Source organism: Amblyomma americanum, chromosome 11 (genome assembly GCF_052857255.1).
Source record: "Amblyomma americanum isolate KBUSLIRL-KWMA chromosome 11, ASM5285725v1, whole genome shotgun sequence".
Lineage (NCBI taxonomy): Eukaryota > Metazoa > Arthropoda > Arachnida > Ixodida > Ixodidae > Amblyomma > Amblyomma americanum.
In genome coordinates, this window is record NC_135507.1 from 53884171 (window position 1) to 53900472 (window position 16302).

General features: G+C 55.8%; 1 protein-coding gene across 18 annotated transcripts in view; it reads right to left on the reverse strand.

Moving 5' to 3' along the window:
- The window catches only part of heph (polypyrimidine tract-binding protein 1 heph), a 145147-nt gene that overhangs the window by 64614 nt on the left and 64231 nt on the right, over window positions 1–16302 (reverse strand). For 3 of the 18 annotated variants that reach the window (XM_077643443.1, XM_077643435.1, XM_077643442.1), the window contains exon 1: window positions 3801–5244. The exons of 14 other annotated variants lie outside the window; for them this stretch is intronic. In XM_077643443.1, the coding sequence (XP_077499569.1) occupies window positions 3801–3803 (3 nt within the window). In that variant the 5' untranslated portion in view covers window positions 3804–5244. Of the gene's footprint in view, window positions 1–3800; window positions 5247–16302 lie in introns of those variants that run through there. One more of the 18 variants, XM_077643434.1, reaches the window with a different exon arrangement.

Genomic DNA, 16302 nt, shown 5'->3' on the forward strand with positions numbered 1-16302 from the left:
TTCGCGGAACAGATTACACACGCGGGCGCCGCCGCGACAATTCTGGAAAACAAGGCAGCAGCTGCATGTAGCGACACACGGGCGCGCTTCAAAAGTCGGCCGTTGCCTGCAGCCTCCGCTCGGAGGCAATGGGCACACGCCGACACCGGCAGTGCTGGAGTCCGCTGAAAGACAAAGGCCTCCGGGCGATCTCCAACTGTTGCTGTCACGCGTCAAGCCTCGGGAAACTTCCTAAGCTTGACACGATCAGATACTGCGAAGGTGCACGTCACGTGGGGCCATGTGGGTAAGCGTAATGAAGGGCCCCGGGTGACTGATGACCGATGAGTTCAGAAGGCCGATATACCGTCTGTGTGATGATCGAGTCGAATATTCCGCAAAACAGAACAATGGTCCAGACATCGGAGATTACTGAAGAAATACAGGCACCGCGTTCTTTCGTATCCAGCCGTCCCTTCTTCCATTGCTGTCCCCAATATTCCACGCGAGCTACACCAAGTTGTGCTAGATACCTTTGGTAGTACAATTTGACACTGTCAATCGGAAAAAGGACAAGAACGAATCGACAAATGCCCCACAAAGGAACCCTCCAGCAAGTGGCGTCGACCAACACTCCCCACCATCACCCCCATGCCCAATCCCATTTTCGCGTGAAATCGCAGGGGGCGCCGGCTGAATGGGGTTACCACGGCTTCATCGGATTAACCGCGGCGCCATGAAACTCGGTCGGCGCCATTGGCTGGAGGGCCTCCTTCGAGGGGCACCTGCCGCTTAGTTCTTGAGTTGCAGTCGACTACTGAGCTTTTGTCTTTCCACCACCAGGCAGTAATTCCGGCGTCCCCATTCTGAACAAACACTGCTCGGCTTCCTTCCAACCAGCGGCGCACAACACCCCTCCTCGCAACAACGTCGAAAGCGCCAACTCCCGCCACATCATTCGGCGGTGCGCTGCAAAGCATCCTCTGAGGCACGGTGCTGCCCACTGAGCCGATCCAAACGCGCGGCAGCGTCTAACGTCGCCCAACAACCGACAGGCATCTCCCTGGGGTAACGACCACGCCGAGCCAGCGCGTACTAGCGAAACAGGTACTCCCCCGATCCCTCTCCTCCCCGGCCGGGTTTTCCCGGTCTTCACCCCGGTTATACATAAGCCGCGTGCGCAGGAGCGCCTCCGAATGACAAACACACAGCGCTAGGTTCACGTTATAGAAGATTGACATTCGTCGAAGCTGCGCCGCCATCACCCCGCGCAAATACCGTCACAAGTGTTCGAACCGGCCACGTTCCAAGACTGCTCGTTTCCGTAGCGCCGATCTGCGCTTTTTCCAGCGATGAAAACCTTTTTCCCACATTTCGACCCAGCCTGCCGCTTTTCACACAGGCAAGGATCCGGCCCTGCTTCACATACCCGAGGCTATCCATGTCCCTGCCTCAACACCCCGCATGTACTCCAAAGCGTTTATTCCCAATACCTTAAAGACCCCCCCATGGAGGTGAGGTTTTACATGAGGGGTGGGTTCGACATGAATTAACAGAAAAGTCGCTCCATGAAAGTTCTGAAGTGGCTGGGGCCAGAGTGAAGCATGAAGTCTGTGGGAAGATCGTAACACTCGACGGTAGCCTTTACAAAAAAAAAAAAAGTTGTTCGGGCATGTGCCGGATAAACGGCATGGGTGGGTGATGTGGCTTGGAGGTCCGATGAATTCGCGCTATGGCTGTACTGCTAGGTCATAAGGCATGATTGAACGCGAAACACGCAGTCTCAAGATAACTTGAAAGACCGGCTTTAACTTCCAGATTAGTGACGCTTGTATCGCGGGGGGTAAACGGAAAAGATAAATCTGGCGGCACAGTTTTCAATCGATCCACTGGTAGCTAGCTGTTCAATGGTTCAACAGCGATCCAATGGTAACAGTCTACGAGGTGCTTTTGGGCAACAGCAGCGACCCGCAATCGTACGAGCAACAGCAGAGCACGCACGGCGCTCGACGGACACAGATCGCGTCCTTCCGACATCAACCGCCTCCGGGAAAACAGACTCCCAAGAATGAATGCGATCCGTGCGAACGCAAACAGCAGAAGCACCCCTCCTCCCCCTGGAAAAAGCAAAGAGCAGGATCCTGGGCAGCAAACCGGACGCGAGGATTCTGCGGCCGGAGCATGCTAATGAACTGTCGGCGTCGCAATTCCCACCGCTCCGGACACGCATAATATATAACGCCGCGCGCATCATTACAACTCGCTGCACGCTGTGGTGTTGTGCGTGTGGGGTTTCGCGGTTTCCCTGTCATTAAGCAACCTATCCGGAAGCCCGCGGTGTCAGACACGGCGGTGAACTGGGCTCACGCAAAACCAGCACGATACACCGTTTGCGCCTCTTGCTTACCACAGGCTCTAGGACATCATGATTATGGAACAAGCGTGGAAAAAGACGCAGACAAGGCAGCCCCACGGCAAATTTTCTCAGTAGGAACGACTGGTAGTGAGCCGCACTCGCTTCCTGGACCACGCTTGGAACGTTTTCGTCTTCCGTCCGAAGAGGTCTTTGGAGGAGGACTACTTTGGTCCGGTTGAATAGTAACGCTTTGTCTAGACGACAACTTTATTTCCCTTAGTAATGCCCCAGCGGCTTGGGCCATAAGCCAACAGCACCTTTACAATGCTGCATTGCATGTCCAGTTTCATAGAGCACCCGTCCTACAGCAGAAAGCGAGCTTTGCACCAGGGAACACACGCCGAAAAGCAGACATCTCATTGCGAGTCCCGAGACACGAGTCTCGGAATCAACAACGCGATTACCACACTGTGGCAGCATCCGAGTGAGACTTCGGCCATCGTAGGCTTCCGTACCGTACCGTCCCCCCAGTTTCGTACCCAGTTTGCTTTCAGGGTTGCGCTACGCGGTCGGCTCGATCCCACGACCTCGAGAAACCGCGGCGTGTTACGTACGAAAGTCAGACTGCCGCTCCCCCCCCCCCCCCCCCCTCCCCTCCCTTTGGCGGTGAAAAGCCCCCGCAAGCGCGCCAACGACCGGCGCCAAACGGCACGCATTCTTTTCCTCCTCGGCTTATCGCAGCGACGCCGCTCCCGATCTCTCGTGAGAGCAGTTCCCGAGGGTCACGGCGGCGGACAGGAGAAATACGCAACGACGACAGGAAGCCACCCGCCCTCCAGGAATCGCAAGGCTACTAATAGCCACCGGCACTTTACCAATAAATAATTAGAAACATAAAAAATGTCAGAGCTAACATGGCGCAGTCGACAGGATGCTAACATGGCGCAGTCGACAGGATGCGATAACTTCGTTTGCTAACAATAGGAATTCACAATGCACTAGAGAGGGTACGGAAGCTCTCGTCGACAGCGATAAACCCGGCCAAACCAAACCCCAAGAATTCTCTCAAGAAAGGTACAACACCGGCGACGACACGGCCACCACGTTCCGCCAGAAATGACGCGATAGCGTAATGACACGGGAGGCCGGCGGGAAACGCAACGACGGGACGGCAGACAGCACAATGACCGCCTTTTCCAGGCGGCGTGGAGGGGGGGGGGGGGGGGAGGAACAGCCTAGGGAGAGAGAGAGAGAGAGAGTCGCCGCCGCACGCAGCAGGTGATGGTGCGGGCAGCAGCAGCACGCGATCAAGCAAACCCGGTCAACAGCCACGCGGTGTCGAGCAAAAGGGCAAACGCAACATAACAGAAGCGAGACGACGGCAGGCACAAGACAAAGGGAGAGGGCAGGTGAAGGAGCTCCACCAGCCACGATAAGAAAAAGAAAAAAGCCCCGTGGAACTCACCATTTTTGCTGCTAACTTTGCGTTCCCACTCTCTCCACACTTTCGCAGAAGGGTTGGCAGCAAGGTAGTTGCACCAGAAAGGGAATGCCCCCTCACCTACCAACTCCGTTTCTATTTGCTATACGTATTCACCAGCACCACCACCGGCGCCGCACGCTCACGCACACACCCGCGCAGCACTCGCGGAAAAAAGTCGCCCTCCGATCTGTCGCAGTCGTTCTCAGAAGACCAGAATCCACAGCGGGTGCAGGCACATAGACGCCCACACGTCTGCTCCGTTCAATCCTCCCGATGAGTGTCTTCAGCTGCTTTAGGGCTCTTCCTCCGAGCCAAAGGGTTGAGTGAGGGCGGGACGATTCTTTCCGCAGACAGACCTCGACAACAGCGAAACAGCCAGCCAACGAATCTGCTTAGCTCTTTTTCTGGAGCAAACTTTCCTTTCGCCCTAAACGCAGGGACCTGGAGTGCACACAAGCAAGCTGGAACGAGGTATGCGGGAATTGAAAGGCGGGGAACTTGAGCTCCGAATAAGCGTCTCGGCACACCTGGAGCGTTCAAGGTCACCGGGGGTGGACCCTTTTTCTTCAACTTCGAGCACCTCAAGGCAGGGGAGTGGATCGGAGCTCCTTTTCACAACAACACGTCGGAACGTTCCGGACGCAGAACTGACTGGAGTCTGCAAGTAGACCGCACCTTGTGACAAAAAAAGTATCTCACTCTCGCGATGCCAATAAATACCACAAAAAACACAGACAAAACACACACCACACGCGGACAACAGGAGAAACACCGGGATCACTTATTGCAGCGAGGTCGCACACCGTCGACTCGAAAATGGGTGGACGGAGTCGAAGGCGCTCTCTCTGCTCGACGAGGTATACGATAAAAACGTCGGTGGGTGACGGGAGTGTTCGCTGCTCTGAAGTAGATAATCCGAACCTTGAGTGGAGAAAAAAAGCTTGTTCGCTTCAGGCCGCGGGGGTGCAAGTCCAACGTCGGTCCTCACGACGAGTGCGGTGCGAAATCTCACGAAGGTGTAGGACGGCGGGGAAAAAAGGGTGGAAACACCGACGTAGCTGCCGAAGGCAACGCACACTTGACAAGCCGCAACACGTGAAGGAACCACGCGCCAGGGACCACTGAGGAGGGGAGGGCTCCCGCCCGAGTTCCAGGGCTGTGCAGGGTCGGGGAGTGACAACCGGCGCCGAGGAAACGACCGCGGATAGAAAAAGAAATGGCGGCGGACAGGGACAGGAAAGAAAGGAGTCCGAAGGTGTCGGACTGAGCTTGTGACCGAGAGAGGTTGGCTTAAAGGAGTGGGGGTGACCTAGGAGAAACAAGTGTGACAGCGACAGAAGGGGGTGGAAAAAAAAAGAGCCGCCAGAGCAGCTAAGTGCTTGGCTGGCGCGCGGCAGGAGGAACGGAGCCGAGCAGACGAAAGTGTGCGCCCGCGCGGAGCGCGTCCGGTCTAGAGGGTAGCTGCGGCGCGAGCGCCGCGTGGCGAGGACTCGCCGAGCTCCCCTTCCCCCCGACGAAATAAACAAGAAAGAGGAAAGGAATGACGCGGGGGTAACGCAAAAGAGGGGCGAAATGGCGCTCCACTAGCCTCGACGACAGGTGCCTCGCGCCCCTTCCTCGGAACAGCCTCACCCTCTTCTTCCGCCTCCTCCTCGCATCTCGAAGAGAGTCACGCTTTCTCCATCACGGGAGAAGAGCAGCGCACGCAGGAACACGCTCCGGCGAGCCGCGCCATTGGACGAGCGTCGAGCGCATCGGCCGTCACGTGACGCGCAGACTATTCGCCAGAAACGAAAGCAAAAAAAAAAATGGCGGCCGCGAGCGCTGCTGCTGCTGCAACAAGCGCGCGCGCGCGCGAGAGGGGCACGATGCGGCGGCGTCCGGCGCGGAACTATGCGCGCCAGCGTCGATTACTTCGTGCCGGCCAAGAGGGGACGACCGATTCTTTTTCTTGCCGTCGTTATCGCGGCGCGGGACCGCCGCCTTCTCTCGAGCGGCGAAGCCGCGTTGCATGGCGTCGGCGGCTGCGTTCCCCTCCTCCTCCTCAGCCGCCGCCATTCAAAGGCCGCAATGGCTCGGCGGAGGGGCGCACAACCTTGAAGCCGCCGCGAAATGACGGCTTCTCTCGACGATGCCTCCCTCCTTCCCCCCCCTTCGCCGGGCTGGCAGCGGCGCTCTTTGCTTCTTCGCGCCGGGGTTTCTTTTTTTTCTTCTGCTTCCTCAGCTCGGCAGACTCGTCCCGTTCCGCTCCACACGCTGCCACTGGCTCCCAAAGAAACCAAACAAGCCGGGTCCAGGAATGCGAAGAGAGCACCATCAGTGCGGAGAGGGGGCAAGCCTGTTTCGCCGGCAGCGCTCCGGAGGAGAAACCGCGCTCGGTCTCCAATGGCACTTGTTGCCGTCGGAGCGGCGTGGCAGGCGAGCGACAGTGCGGCCCGGTCGGTCATTCTTCCATCAGCGCCGACGAGTCACGGAGACGCCTCGACACGATGATGCGTCCAGTCGTGTTTTGCGCCCGCGTGCGTGACGAGACAGTCGCATCTGGAGCCAACAAAAGCGCGGCTACCGCCCCCCCCCCCTTTCCCCCAACGGAGCAGCCCTAATTACAAGGGCCATTCCAGCACTGGGGAGGGGGCTATGGATTCCCGCCCCCTTTCCACAGATCTCCCTTCGTTTTATCGTTCGGCGTCTCTCCGCGTCTGGAAGGCGTTTTCACGTAGCAATCATTGTTCGCCACCCTTTCTTTTTCTCTTGAAGCGTTCTTTTGCGCAGTCGCTTTTAAAGGGACCCGCGATCCGCTTCGGGATCCTTCTCGGATCGAGCTTGACTTTCGTTCCTTCATCTCCTCGCGTTCAAGGCCGAGAGAATCATTGGAGAAATAGATATTGGCTCATAATCAGTCTTGCTTTCAGCAGCCGCCAAAGAGATCTTTCGGGATCGCGCTGTGTGAAACGCACTCTGTGACGAGTGACAAAAGATAACACTTCAGGAGACTGGTTGCACGAGAAAACGGTAGCACGGCAAGTACTCCTTACAGCACGGAACCATCACCGGTCACTTCGCCCGTTTAAAACCGCAAGCTGCAAGGAGTAAGACCAGCTTCGAAAAATTACCGTCGACGAAGGTGAAAGCGAACAACAAAATGTCCAACGAAGAACTAAGCCCACCGCAGGTACCAAAATAAAATGGAAGAGGATCTCCCGGCTCGTCGGACGCCACCGGTAACGCTAAGAAACACCGCAGAGCCCATTTGAGATTTTCGGCTGAATGTTAGGACACAGAGTGGGCCGTGCTACAGGCAATGTATTTCATCTTGAAATAGATACCACATGCTGACGACAGTGTTACACATAGTGACGCCAGGACTGATGCATATCACGACTCTTCGCAAGCTGGCACCGCCATACTAAGCTTGCTATAGCCTCTTTTATAAAGCAGTCACCGAGTCAACCGCTATCTTAAGAAGGCTGCTGACGCACCTCAACAGGCTTACTTACGTCACTCAAATTCGCAATAAAATAAAGCCTGCAAAAGCCGACCGGACTCACGATAACCCATACAAACCAATCAAAAATGAACCATTGCAATACCGTTCGTCTTACTAATTACTCACTTAGCAAACCACGTCAGTCACAGGTCGGAGCTCAGGGCACCCCTTTCTTCAATAACCACATCTTGAGAAATCCTGACCAGCGTGAAAGTCAGCTCCCCCACCTTGTCTGAACAGACCAGATATTTCCCCTATAGAAACGTTCCATATGAGCCGCTCGTATGAAATTATGGGAATATAGAGTCCATAATATATAGAAATTCGTTTTTTTTTTGTACGGAGTCGATATGCATTCAACATAACTCCATACAATTTCCGTACAATGTACATGACTAGGTCATGTACAGTCCGTAAGATTCCATACGTGCTTTCCATATAGCCTATATCGACTGTATATAATACATATGGTAGCGTACAGACTTATGGGACTCCTCATATGGAAACCTTCGGAACCCTCCAAAGAGGAGGCAACTTCGCCACCGGCGCGACCGATTAATCTCAGGAAGGCGTAGGCGCCAGAGATTGACGGAACGAACCGCGGCGCCCTTGTCAGATAACTTCTCGAGAAACGGCTCTCTCCACAGCACGCCCTTTTAACGCGACCCGCCGCTTTTTGAGAATGAGCCAAGAACCGCCGAGGAAAAAAGGAAAAAAAAAAGCATCTATCCGTCCGCGGAGCCCTTTTCCGAAGAAGACACCCCGAATAAAAAATTGAAAAAAGAGCACAAACGCGAATAGCCAAGTCAGTGACCGCGCTTTCATTTCCTGGACGAAATCTCCGCGGAGGGCACGTGAGCGCGCTTCATTCATCCGTTTTTTTTTCTTTTTTTCCCCCCTTTGTCGAAAGGCAACGGACAGAAACGCCACACTTATATTTAGCCTTCCTGAAACAAGCGTCCCTCCTCCCACCGACGACACTACACGGCAAGGAAAGCTACTGACTCTTAACCTCTAAATTTTTACGCGAAAGCAAATGGAGACCATTGCGGTGTTTTCCCGGCGTTGTTGCGTCGCTGACACTCGGTGAGGCGGCGATTTCTGGGGGACAAGAAAGACTGTAGGCCCCTGAATTGTCGCAGTACTAATGCGTGACAGATCGCGTTCGACTCTGCGTCATATCTAGCGCAGAACTGCTAGTGAACACGCCGCGGTGGCTCAGTGGTTAGTGCGCTCGGCTAACTGAGCCGGAGTACCCGGGCTCGAGCCCGACCGCGGCGGCCCGCGTTTCGATTGGGGCGAAACGGGGGGAAAAAAGGGCGCCCGTGTACTGTGCGACGTCAGTGCATGTTATAGATACCCAGATACCCACTCCCTGCTTTATCCCCAACAGAGAATGATAGGATGCTCGCCTATCGTGAAATCGCGCAGTAGTGCAGATTGAGTAGAAAGGAATATCCGCACGCTGGCAGCAAACTTGGTAAAAAGGAGGAGACAGCTTGGCGGAAACTCCAGGTCGGGGTATTTCCAAGCCCATGGATTTATAGCAAAGCATATCCAGGGCAATTCAGTGCTAGATGTACACACTGTGACGGATGTGCGACCATGGTACAGATGGTGTGTACGTGCCCACGTTACAAAGACAACACACGCACATCAGACTCGTGGGAGGCTCTGATGCACAACCCAGACCCAGAAGTCCAAAGAAACATCGTCAACCAAGCTTTGGAATGAGGCCTAGCGAGAGGGAAGAGGACAAAGTCCTGCGACCCTCCAATTGATTGACTCTCAAATGGTTTTTCCGCCCGTCCCTTTCCTTACGGCACGGTTCGTCCGTCCGTCCCTTCCCTTGCGGCGCGGTTCGGATGTCCACCGAGATATGCGAGACAGTCACTGCGTCATTTCCTTCCCTCCAAAAACCATTTTTCAAACAGCTAGTGAACCATTTTTCAAACAGCTAGTGACAACCTGCGCCAGCCATCGGCCGGGAGTCGAACCGCGAGCCAGTGCATGCATGCAAGGATATTTAGGGCATGGGTGAGAGTCCATGGGGAGCCGCTATGCTGCACACTGTCACACGTAATCAGCGATTGAGCGGCTCCCTTTGGAGGTAATATTCCTCTCATCCGCAGGGCAGGACACGGTTTCGCCTCAAAATTTCCCCTTTCCCGTGCACGGAACACACATGCTCCAAGCGGCGGAGGCTGATTATCAGTGCTACGTAGAAGTCCGGGCGACACGACCGCGGTTTCCGGTCACAATGGGCTTCGCCAACTGCGCGCTAGCAGGGATTCCCTCTGCAACGCTTTTTTTATATACAGGGCTGAAATTCAGCGCAAGTCGCCTGCGCATTACCAGCGGGACGCGACCGTAAGTCAGCGTTCTCGGTAGCAACAGGCTTCTTTCGCCGCCGCACGGAAAGCCTCCTTGGGAGAGCTTGGTTCGTTACTCGGGGGCACCTTGCAGCGCTGAGCGCACACAGATCAGCCAAAAACGCAACTCTGGCGTCCTTTTTACTCCTGACCGCCAACTCCTCACATCGGTGTCCCGACTACGTTGTAAGAATACTGCTGCGACCGGTTTGAAAAAGACGTGGCGTCACCTTTAAGTAAAAGAAAAAAAGTTTGTGCGAAGATTACTCGACTCCCTGGACACTAGGACCCGTAGTGACTAAATTAAACACGAAAGCTGATAAGGTGCCGGCGCTCGAGGCACACGGGATCCAGTAATTCCTGTTCGAACGATGAACACGAATGCGAGCCAGGGGAATTTGAACGCGACCAATCTTTCGCGCCGTGAAGGTGTGTCACAGCTGCACAGCGTCGTTCGGGTTTTCTTGGTTTCGGGGCGCACCAGACGGCTCGGGCTACCGCGGGTCCAACGCTATAGGTTTTAAAAATCTGCACCCTGTGTTGAAAACAAAGATTCCCACTGTTATAAAGTTTGCTCAAAACATTTCCTTCCCTTTGAAACACGATGACAACAATCTACAACTTCGCTGTCTCCGGTCGAGAAATCCGAGGCAAAGGCGCAAACGACTGCCTGCAGCACTGCTATCACACTGACCTTGCTCGCATGGGGACATTAGCACCAGCGCCACAGAATCACCCCGTGACGGAAAGTAAACCGTTGTTAAAGCTTTTCGAGTTGTCTAAACAAGAAGGCAACCACGAGACGAAATTACAAGCTCGAGACTTGCTGCCTCTCGCTTGTCTGATAGAGGCAAACACCAAAAAGTCGATTTTCTTCACTGTTTAACCGGTCAGCGGATGGATGGAAAAACTTTATTCCACAAGAGAATTCGAGGCCCGCAGGCCTCCCGGGTCTCCGCACGACCCTACTCACGATCCAAACGCTACTGTGGTGTTGGTCCACGACGCATGCGGCCCGGCTGACGGCCGTTGATCGTGGCCAGTGTGACTTACCAACTGCTGTTTCCTTAATGTGTACCCTACTATTAAAATAAAACATCTAGATTTCCAACATGTCGAAGACTGCCGCCGCCCCGGCTACACGAATCTGGCTCCAGACGGCGCACGTGCGCCCACAGCGCGGTGAGAAAGCGCGACTCCGTCGGCCCCGCGGAGAATAAACCGTGGCGACGAGACAAAAGACCGCACTGGGGTCCGCTCCGCGTGCCAGCCACGTCAAGAAAGAAGAAGCAACGGCGGGCCAATCTGGCGCCCGCTGGGCAGCCCTTTTAAGCTTGCGCGCCGCAGTGTTCCCCGTTGGCAACGCAGGGAGGGGTGGAAAAACAAACCGCCCTCATCTGCCCCGAGGGGGCCCCGCCGTGTAAACACACGTCACGGGCTCCGAACCAGATGAGGGGGGGGAGGGTCGTGCACGGCGAGCACGCGCCCTCGCAACAAAAAAAAAACGCAGTGAGCACGGGTCCAGGCACCAAAACCAGCGCCGCCGGTGTCGGCAGTCAAAACAAACACAGTAGGCGCGCAGTGCAGCAGCGGGGGAAGGAACGCGGCGGGACGACTGGACCCCTGAGCCACGCCGTACAGTCTGGAGCTTCGGACTGATTTCCATCACGCGGGGTCCTCCAAAGTACAGTCTTTGTCAAAAATATACGTTTGCTTCCAAGCCGTGCAGCGAGGCTCTAAGCACTTGTGGCAGTCCAAAGCTTGACAGGGTTGAGAACTTGAGTTCTTCCCGCCTACGTGAGAATAGCGTCCCCGAGTATGCAACAGCCGCCGCACTGCAGGGCTCAGAAGCAGGCTCCGGGGGCTGCATGCATACTTTTTGCAAAGACTACATGATGCAAGATATAGCGCAAAAGGAAGCACGAAAGACGGACAAGACGACGCATACAAGCGCTACACTATTCCTTCGCGTTGTATTTCACATCACTAACGTTAGCCACTTCGTCCAACTTTCGGCATTAAGTCTCCGACGTACCCCGCATATAAGGGTATACGCAGTTATTTCACTCGGGCCTCCGTCGAAAAGCTTCCCGGGCGACCTCGCTCTGAGCTATAGTCATCAAAGTGAGGCGAAATTCCCCTCCCATTGCTTGAAAATATCCGGATATCATTGGCCGGCCGCATCCTAGTCGTCTATGAAACCGCTATGGGGCGCATTCACGCGATTTGTGCAAGCAAGCCATCACAGGCAGTTCGGAGGTCAATCCACGGTCCCTAAGCAGACCACACCAACACACGAGGCATACGCCACGATGTTTTTTTCTCCCGACAAACCTCGGTTAGCTTCAGGACAAACAACCAGCCCAGAGGAAACGGCCGAGGGGGGAACAGCGGCCAGCGCAAAGCCACGTGGCCCTCCACTACAAGAACACCCCGCCACGGGGAAGACGAAAGCCAGGCGGCCCCTGGGCCTGGCCGCCGGCACGGCCCCGGCAGGCGCGCTTTTATGCTTGGGCCGGAAAGGGATCTCGAGACACGCGTCTGGGCTAACGACAGAGGCAACAAAATATAAGCGATAGACAGGGACCAAGAGTTGGGCTCCATCCCCCGCCCTTTTGGGAAAGCCCCGAAATACCCCGATCGGACCACGGCCCCGGCCATACGCGGCGGCGGAGATCGGTTGCGCCCAACCGAGCACACCGAGAGAGGAGATTGAAGGGCGAGCCTCAGGGTAAACAAAACGGCGGAGGAACAGCTCCAGGGCACCGCATGGGCGAGGCACGATACTGGCGCCCAGCTGCGGGCCGCGGTCGACACATGGGCCGGCATTTTTTTGCAAAATGGCAGGGAAATTCCTCCCCCCCACTTCGCCAAACGGGGCCTTGTCCGAGGACGTCAAAGGCATGCAGGGGCTGAACAGAGGAAGAAGGGGGTGCTATCAAATTGGCTGGTCAGCCCGTACCCCTACTACACGTGCAATGCTGCACAAGGCGACGCAGCTCGGACAACGCTTTGCCGCCATGTTTGTACCCGTCCCAGAGAAACCGCGCGGAGGACGCAAGCAGTGAGAAAACCTTCACAAAGGAGACACTGAGGAACGACTGACGTTGGGCCTGTTGTATCAGCAGAGCGATTTGCTACTGCTGCCGGACAAAACGTTCAGCTGCCCACCCAGAGAGTGCCAGGGGAACCAATTTTCACTGTGAACAATCAACTATGCCAGGATGGCGTCGCTCTCAGTGCCCCGTTAACAGCGGACTGCTTATTGTGACGGAGGAATCATCCCGCCTGGCGGACAGCTTCACCGCCGACTATTACATCCATATCCGACCCTGGCTGCCATGTCGATGCGCGAACTGCCACGCCGCCAGGCTGAGAAGTCCCACAACGTGCGCCCCCGATTGTGCGCACAGAGATCTACAGAGCCCGTGTCTTCGAATCGCCTCGTCAGAAATCAGGCTTCGTGTTACACAACAGGGTAAAAAAAAAAAAAAACTGGAGGGAACACTTAAGCTCCGCCTAACGGGTATGACGCGTTAGCGTAATGCGTTAATTCCCATAAATGCTGAAGGTCATTCTCTACTTTGCATTCATAGATCCCTGGGAGTCCTCGTACCCCTCCCTGACGCAGCGATGCGCCATCTGCCCTGATATGGCGGGTGCTCCCAGTGGTGGGCCTTGTGCGGTCCTGGTTGCTCTTCCCGAGCGACCAGCCATCAACTTAACTGCCACCTGCGGCGGTGGGCAGGTTGTGATGACGCCGCAAGGTCTCGTCACCTACGTGACTCACCTGCCTCCTGGGTTGCTCTCTGGGCCCCACCTGCCAGAGTCACGCCCGTGACTTTTTCCCTCACCACGCCGATGAGAGATTTTCCGGGTAACTGGGCCTTGAACGCTATCGCGTTAAAACTACGCATACAGAGGTCCCACTATCAAAGCAAACACTGTACTGGGACCTCCTTTATTAATTACCTTAAGGGTAGTACGAACACAAAACACAGCAGCTGCAACAGAGACTCAATGAGAGGCCATGCAGTTATCTGTCGGCGCTGCTGCCCACAGCACGACATCATCGGGCCCCGTTCACAACAGTCCAGTCACGGCCACATCGCCCCTCTAATCCTTCCAGCAGCAGCGCACGCATACTGAGCAGGACTACGAGATGCCGACACGGGGCCGTGCAGTGCGCCGACGCTGTGTGAAGGGCCGCATAAGGGAGGCCCCGGCATTGCTGAAAAGAACTAACCCGGCGACCAGTGCCCAAGACATTTTCCCTGCCTTCAAATTTATCGACCCAGACATGTCAGCGAAGACGGCGGCGGGCGATGCAGAAGACAGATGTGCAAAGACCGCCAGACGGCTAAAGAGGAGAGGCTGCGCGCGGTGCCCTACGCAGCCGCAGACTTCCCACCGGCGCGCGAAGACGGGTTCGTTTGAGCGTTTGTGTGTGCAGGCCGACAGGCGACCTTACTAGCAGCGGACACGACGGGCTGCGTAATGGTTCGAGGTGGCGGAGGAGGTCGGCGGCTGGCGCCGGACGGACTGACTGCAGAGAAGCTTCGCCCTCCGAGGGACACCTGATCCCCTTCGACCCATCCCCAACGGCGCCATCGGCCTTCGCGTTGTAACAGCCGCGGATTCCTAGAAGTTTGGCGGGTGCCTTTGATCCGCAGTGTGAGCAGCGACGACGAAAAACCGTTGGGCGAGGATTACCTAGAGAGAGAGAGAGAGAGAGAGAGAAAGGGAATCTCCGGAGAGACGCGGCGGGGCCAGGGAGACAAAGGAAGGAAGTCGAGCAGAGACGGGCGAGGCGAACGGACGCAAGATGTCGCGCTGGTCTATAGTCAGCGAAGCCGGACTTCAGCGTCCGTAGCAAACTGACCGCCAGCCGAACCGCCCAAGAGTCCTATGGCCTCGACCCGTCACAGCACCGCCAGCCGAGAGACGCCGGGAAGAGAGGCAGAGCCCGGGAGAGCCGAAGCAGCCGCGGCCCGCCGACGCGAGACGATTGGAGTGGAGCCCCGATCTGCCGGAACTACAACCAGAGGCTCCTGAAAGCCAGCGGTGAGCGGACCACCAGTTTCGCCTTCAGGCAGAGAAGAATAAATAATGTTTTGCCGGGTTACCGCCTTGTTGGCTCATTTCTCCTCGCTTCAGCAGGACCCGTAGATTTTGAGACTGACCCCCGACAGGTGGGAACGTCACAAGTGGTGGCAGCGGTGGGATTTTGCTGAAGTTGTGGTGCGAGACCATTCACCCTCGTACCCGAGGAGAAAGGGGCCAACATGTCGCTACAGGAATCACTGATCCTTCACGAAGGGGTGATAGGAGCAAATCAGATTCTGTTGGGAGCTGTCATTCCATCATACACGGGGGACGACAATGGTCCCAAATTAAGAGATTTTCTCCAAATTTTAGAGCAGGTTGGTAATCTGGGCGGATGGCAGGAGAAACAGTTAATCGGGATGGCGCGGTGTAAGATGGTCGGGGCGGCTCTAGACTTTGCGTGGTTGGATGAGGAGGTGGCCGGCGTGACTTCGTATAGATCGTTTAAAGCGCTCGCGCTGAAACGATTTGATACTGAGCCGGCGTACAAGAAGTTTGAGAAGTTTCTGAGCGGAAGGCAGAACGCGGGTGAGAATGTGCGCTCGTTCGCGAGCCGACTGCGTAAGCTCGGTGTGGAGGCCTTCGGGGACGTTGATGGTGATGAGGCGTCGAAAAGTGAAGTGAGACGCGAAATCCTTAAGGAACAGCTGACCTCTATTTTTCTGAATGGGCTCCGCGATCCGGTGAGGAGATTTGCTCTGTCACATGATCCCAAGACATTCGAAGAGGCTGTGGAGGTAGCGTCTAGAGAAGAGCTGTTAGAGGTAGCGACCCGCACGAACACCGCTATTGTCCGACGTGTAGAAAGCGGGGAAGAGATGAGTGAGCTTAGTGAACGTCTAGATCGGCTGGAGAAGCTGCTCGTAAAGAGCATTAGGATACGTGAAGAGCCTCCATCCAGGCAGACGGGAAAATTCAATCGACGCGTCGAATCAGGCGTGTGCTTCTCGTGCGGTAGGTCCGGGCATACCTCACGTTGTTGTCGTATGCGTCAGGTATCGCGCGGGCGCATTCCAGATCACACGGCCTGTTATGGGCGGCGTACGGAAGAAGGCGAGGGCAGCCGTGAAGCTGTTGAGGAAAGAAATAGAACCTCTACTGACGGCCATCACGAGCGAGGGCGTTCAGAAGCGGTAGTGAGCCTATGCGCGGGCAAAGCAGAACGGCTGAGCGAGGCAAGGGAGAGCAATCGCCATGCAGATGCGCTTAGCAGCGCGGCGGACGCCAGAGTAATCGATGTTCCCCCTGCGAGTGAGCGAACCCGACTGTACAAGGAGCAAAGGAAAGATCCGTCTGTCCTAAAATTGATACACGTGTGCAACAGCTCAGAAGGGAAAGAGTCGGGTTTTTATCATTTGGACTCTTGTGGTGTACTCCGTTACAGAGACAAAGTGCACGGGGCCGCAGACAGAGCTGTTGTCCCTTTGCAAATGAGAAGGGAAGTTGTGAGGTTATGCCATGATATGGAAGGCGGAGGACATTTAGGCTTTCAAAAGACCCGTCGGGCAGTTAGCAAAGG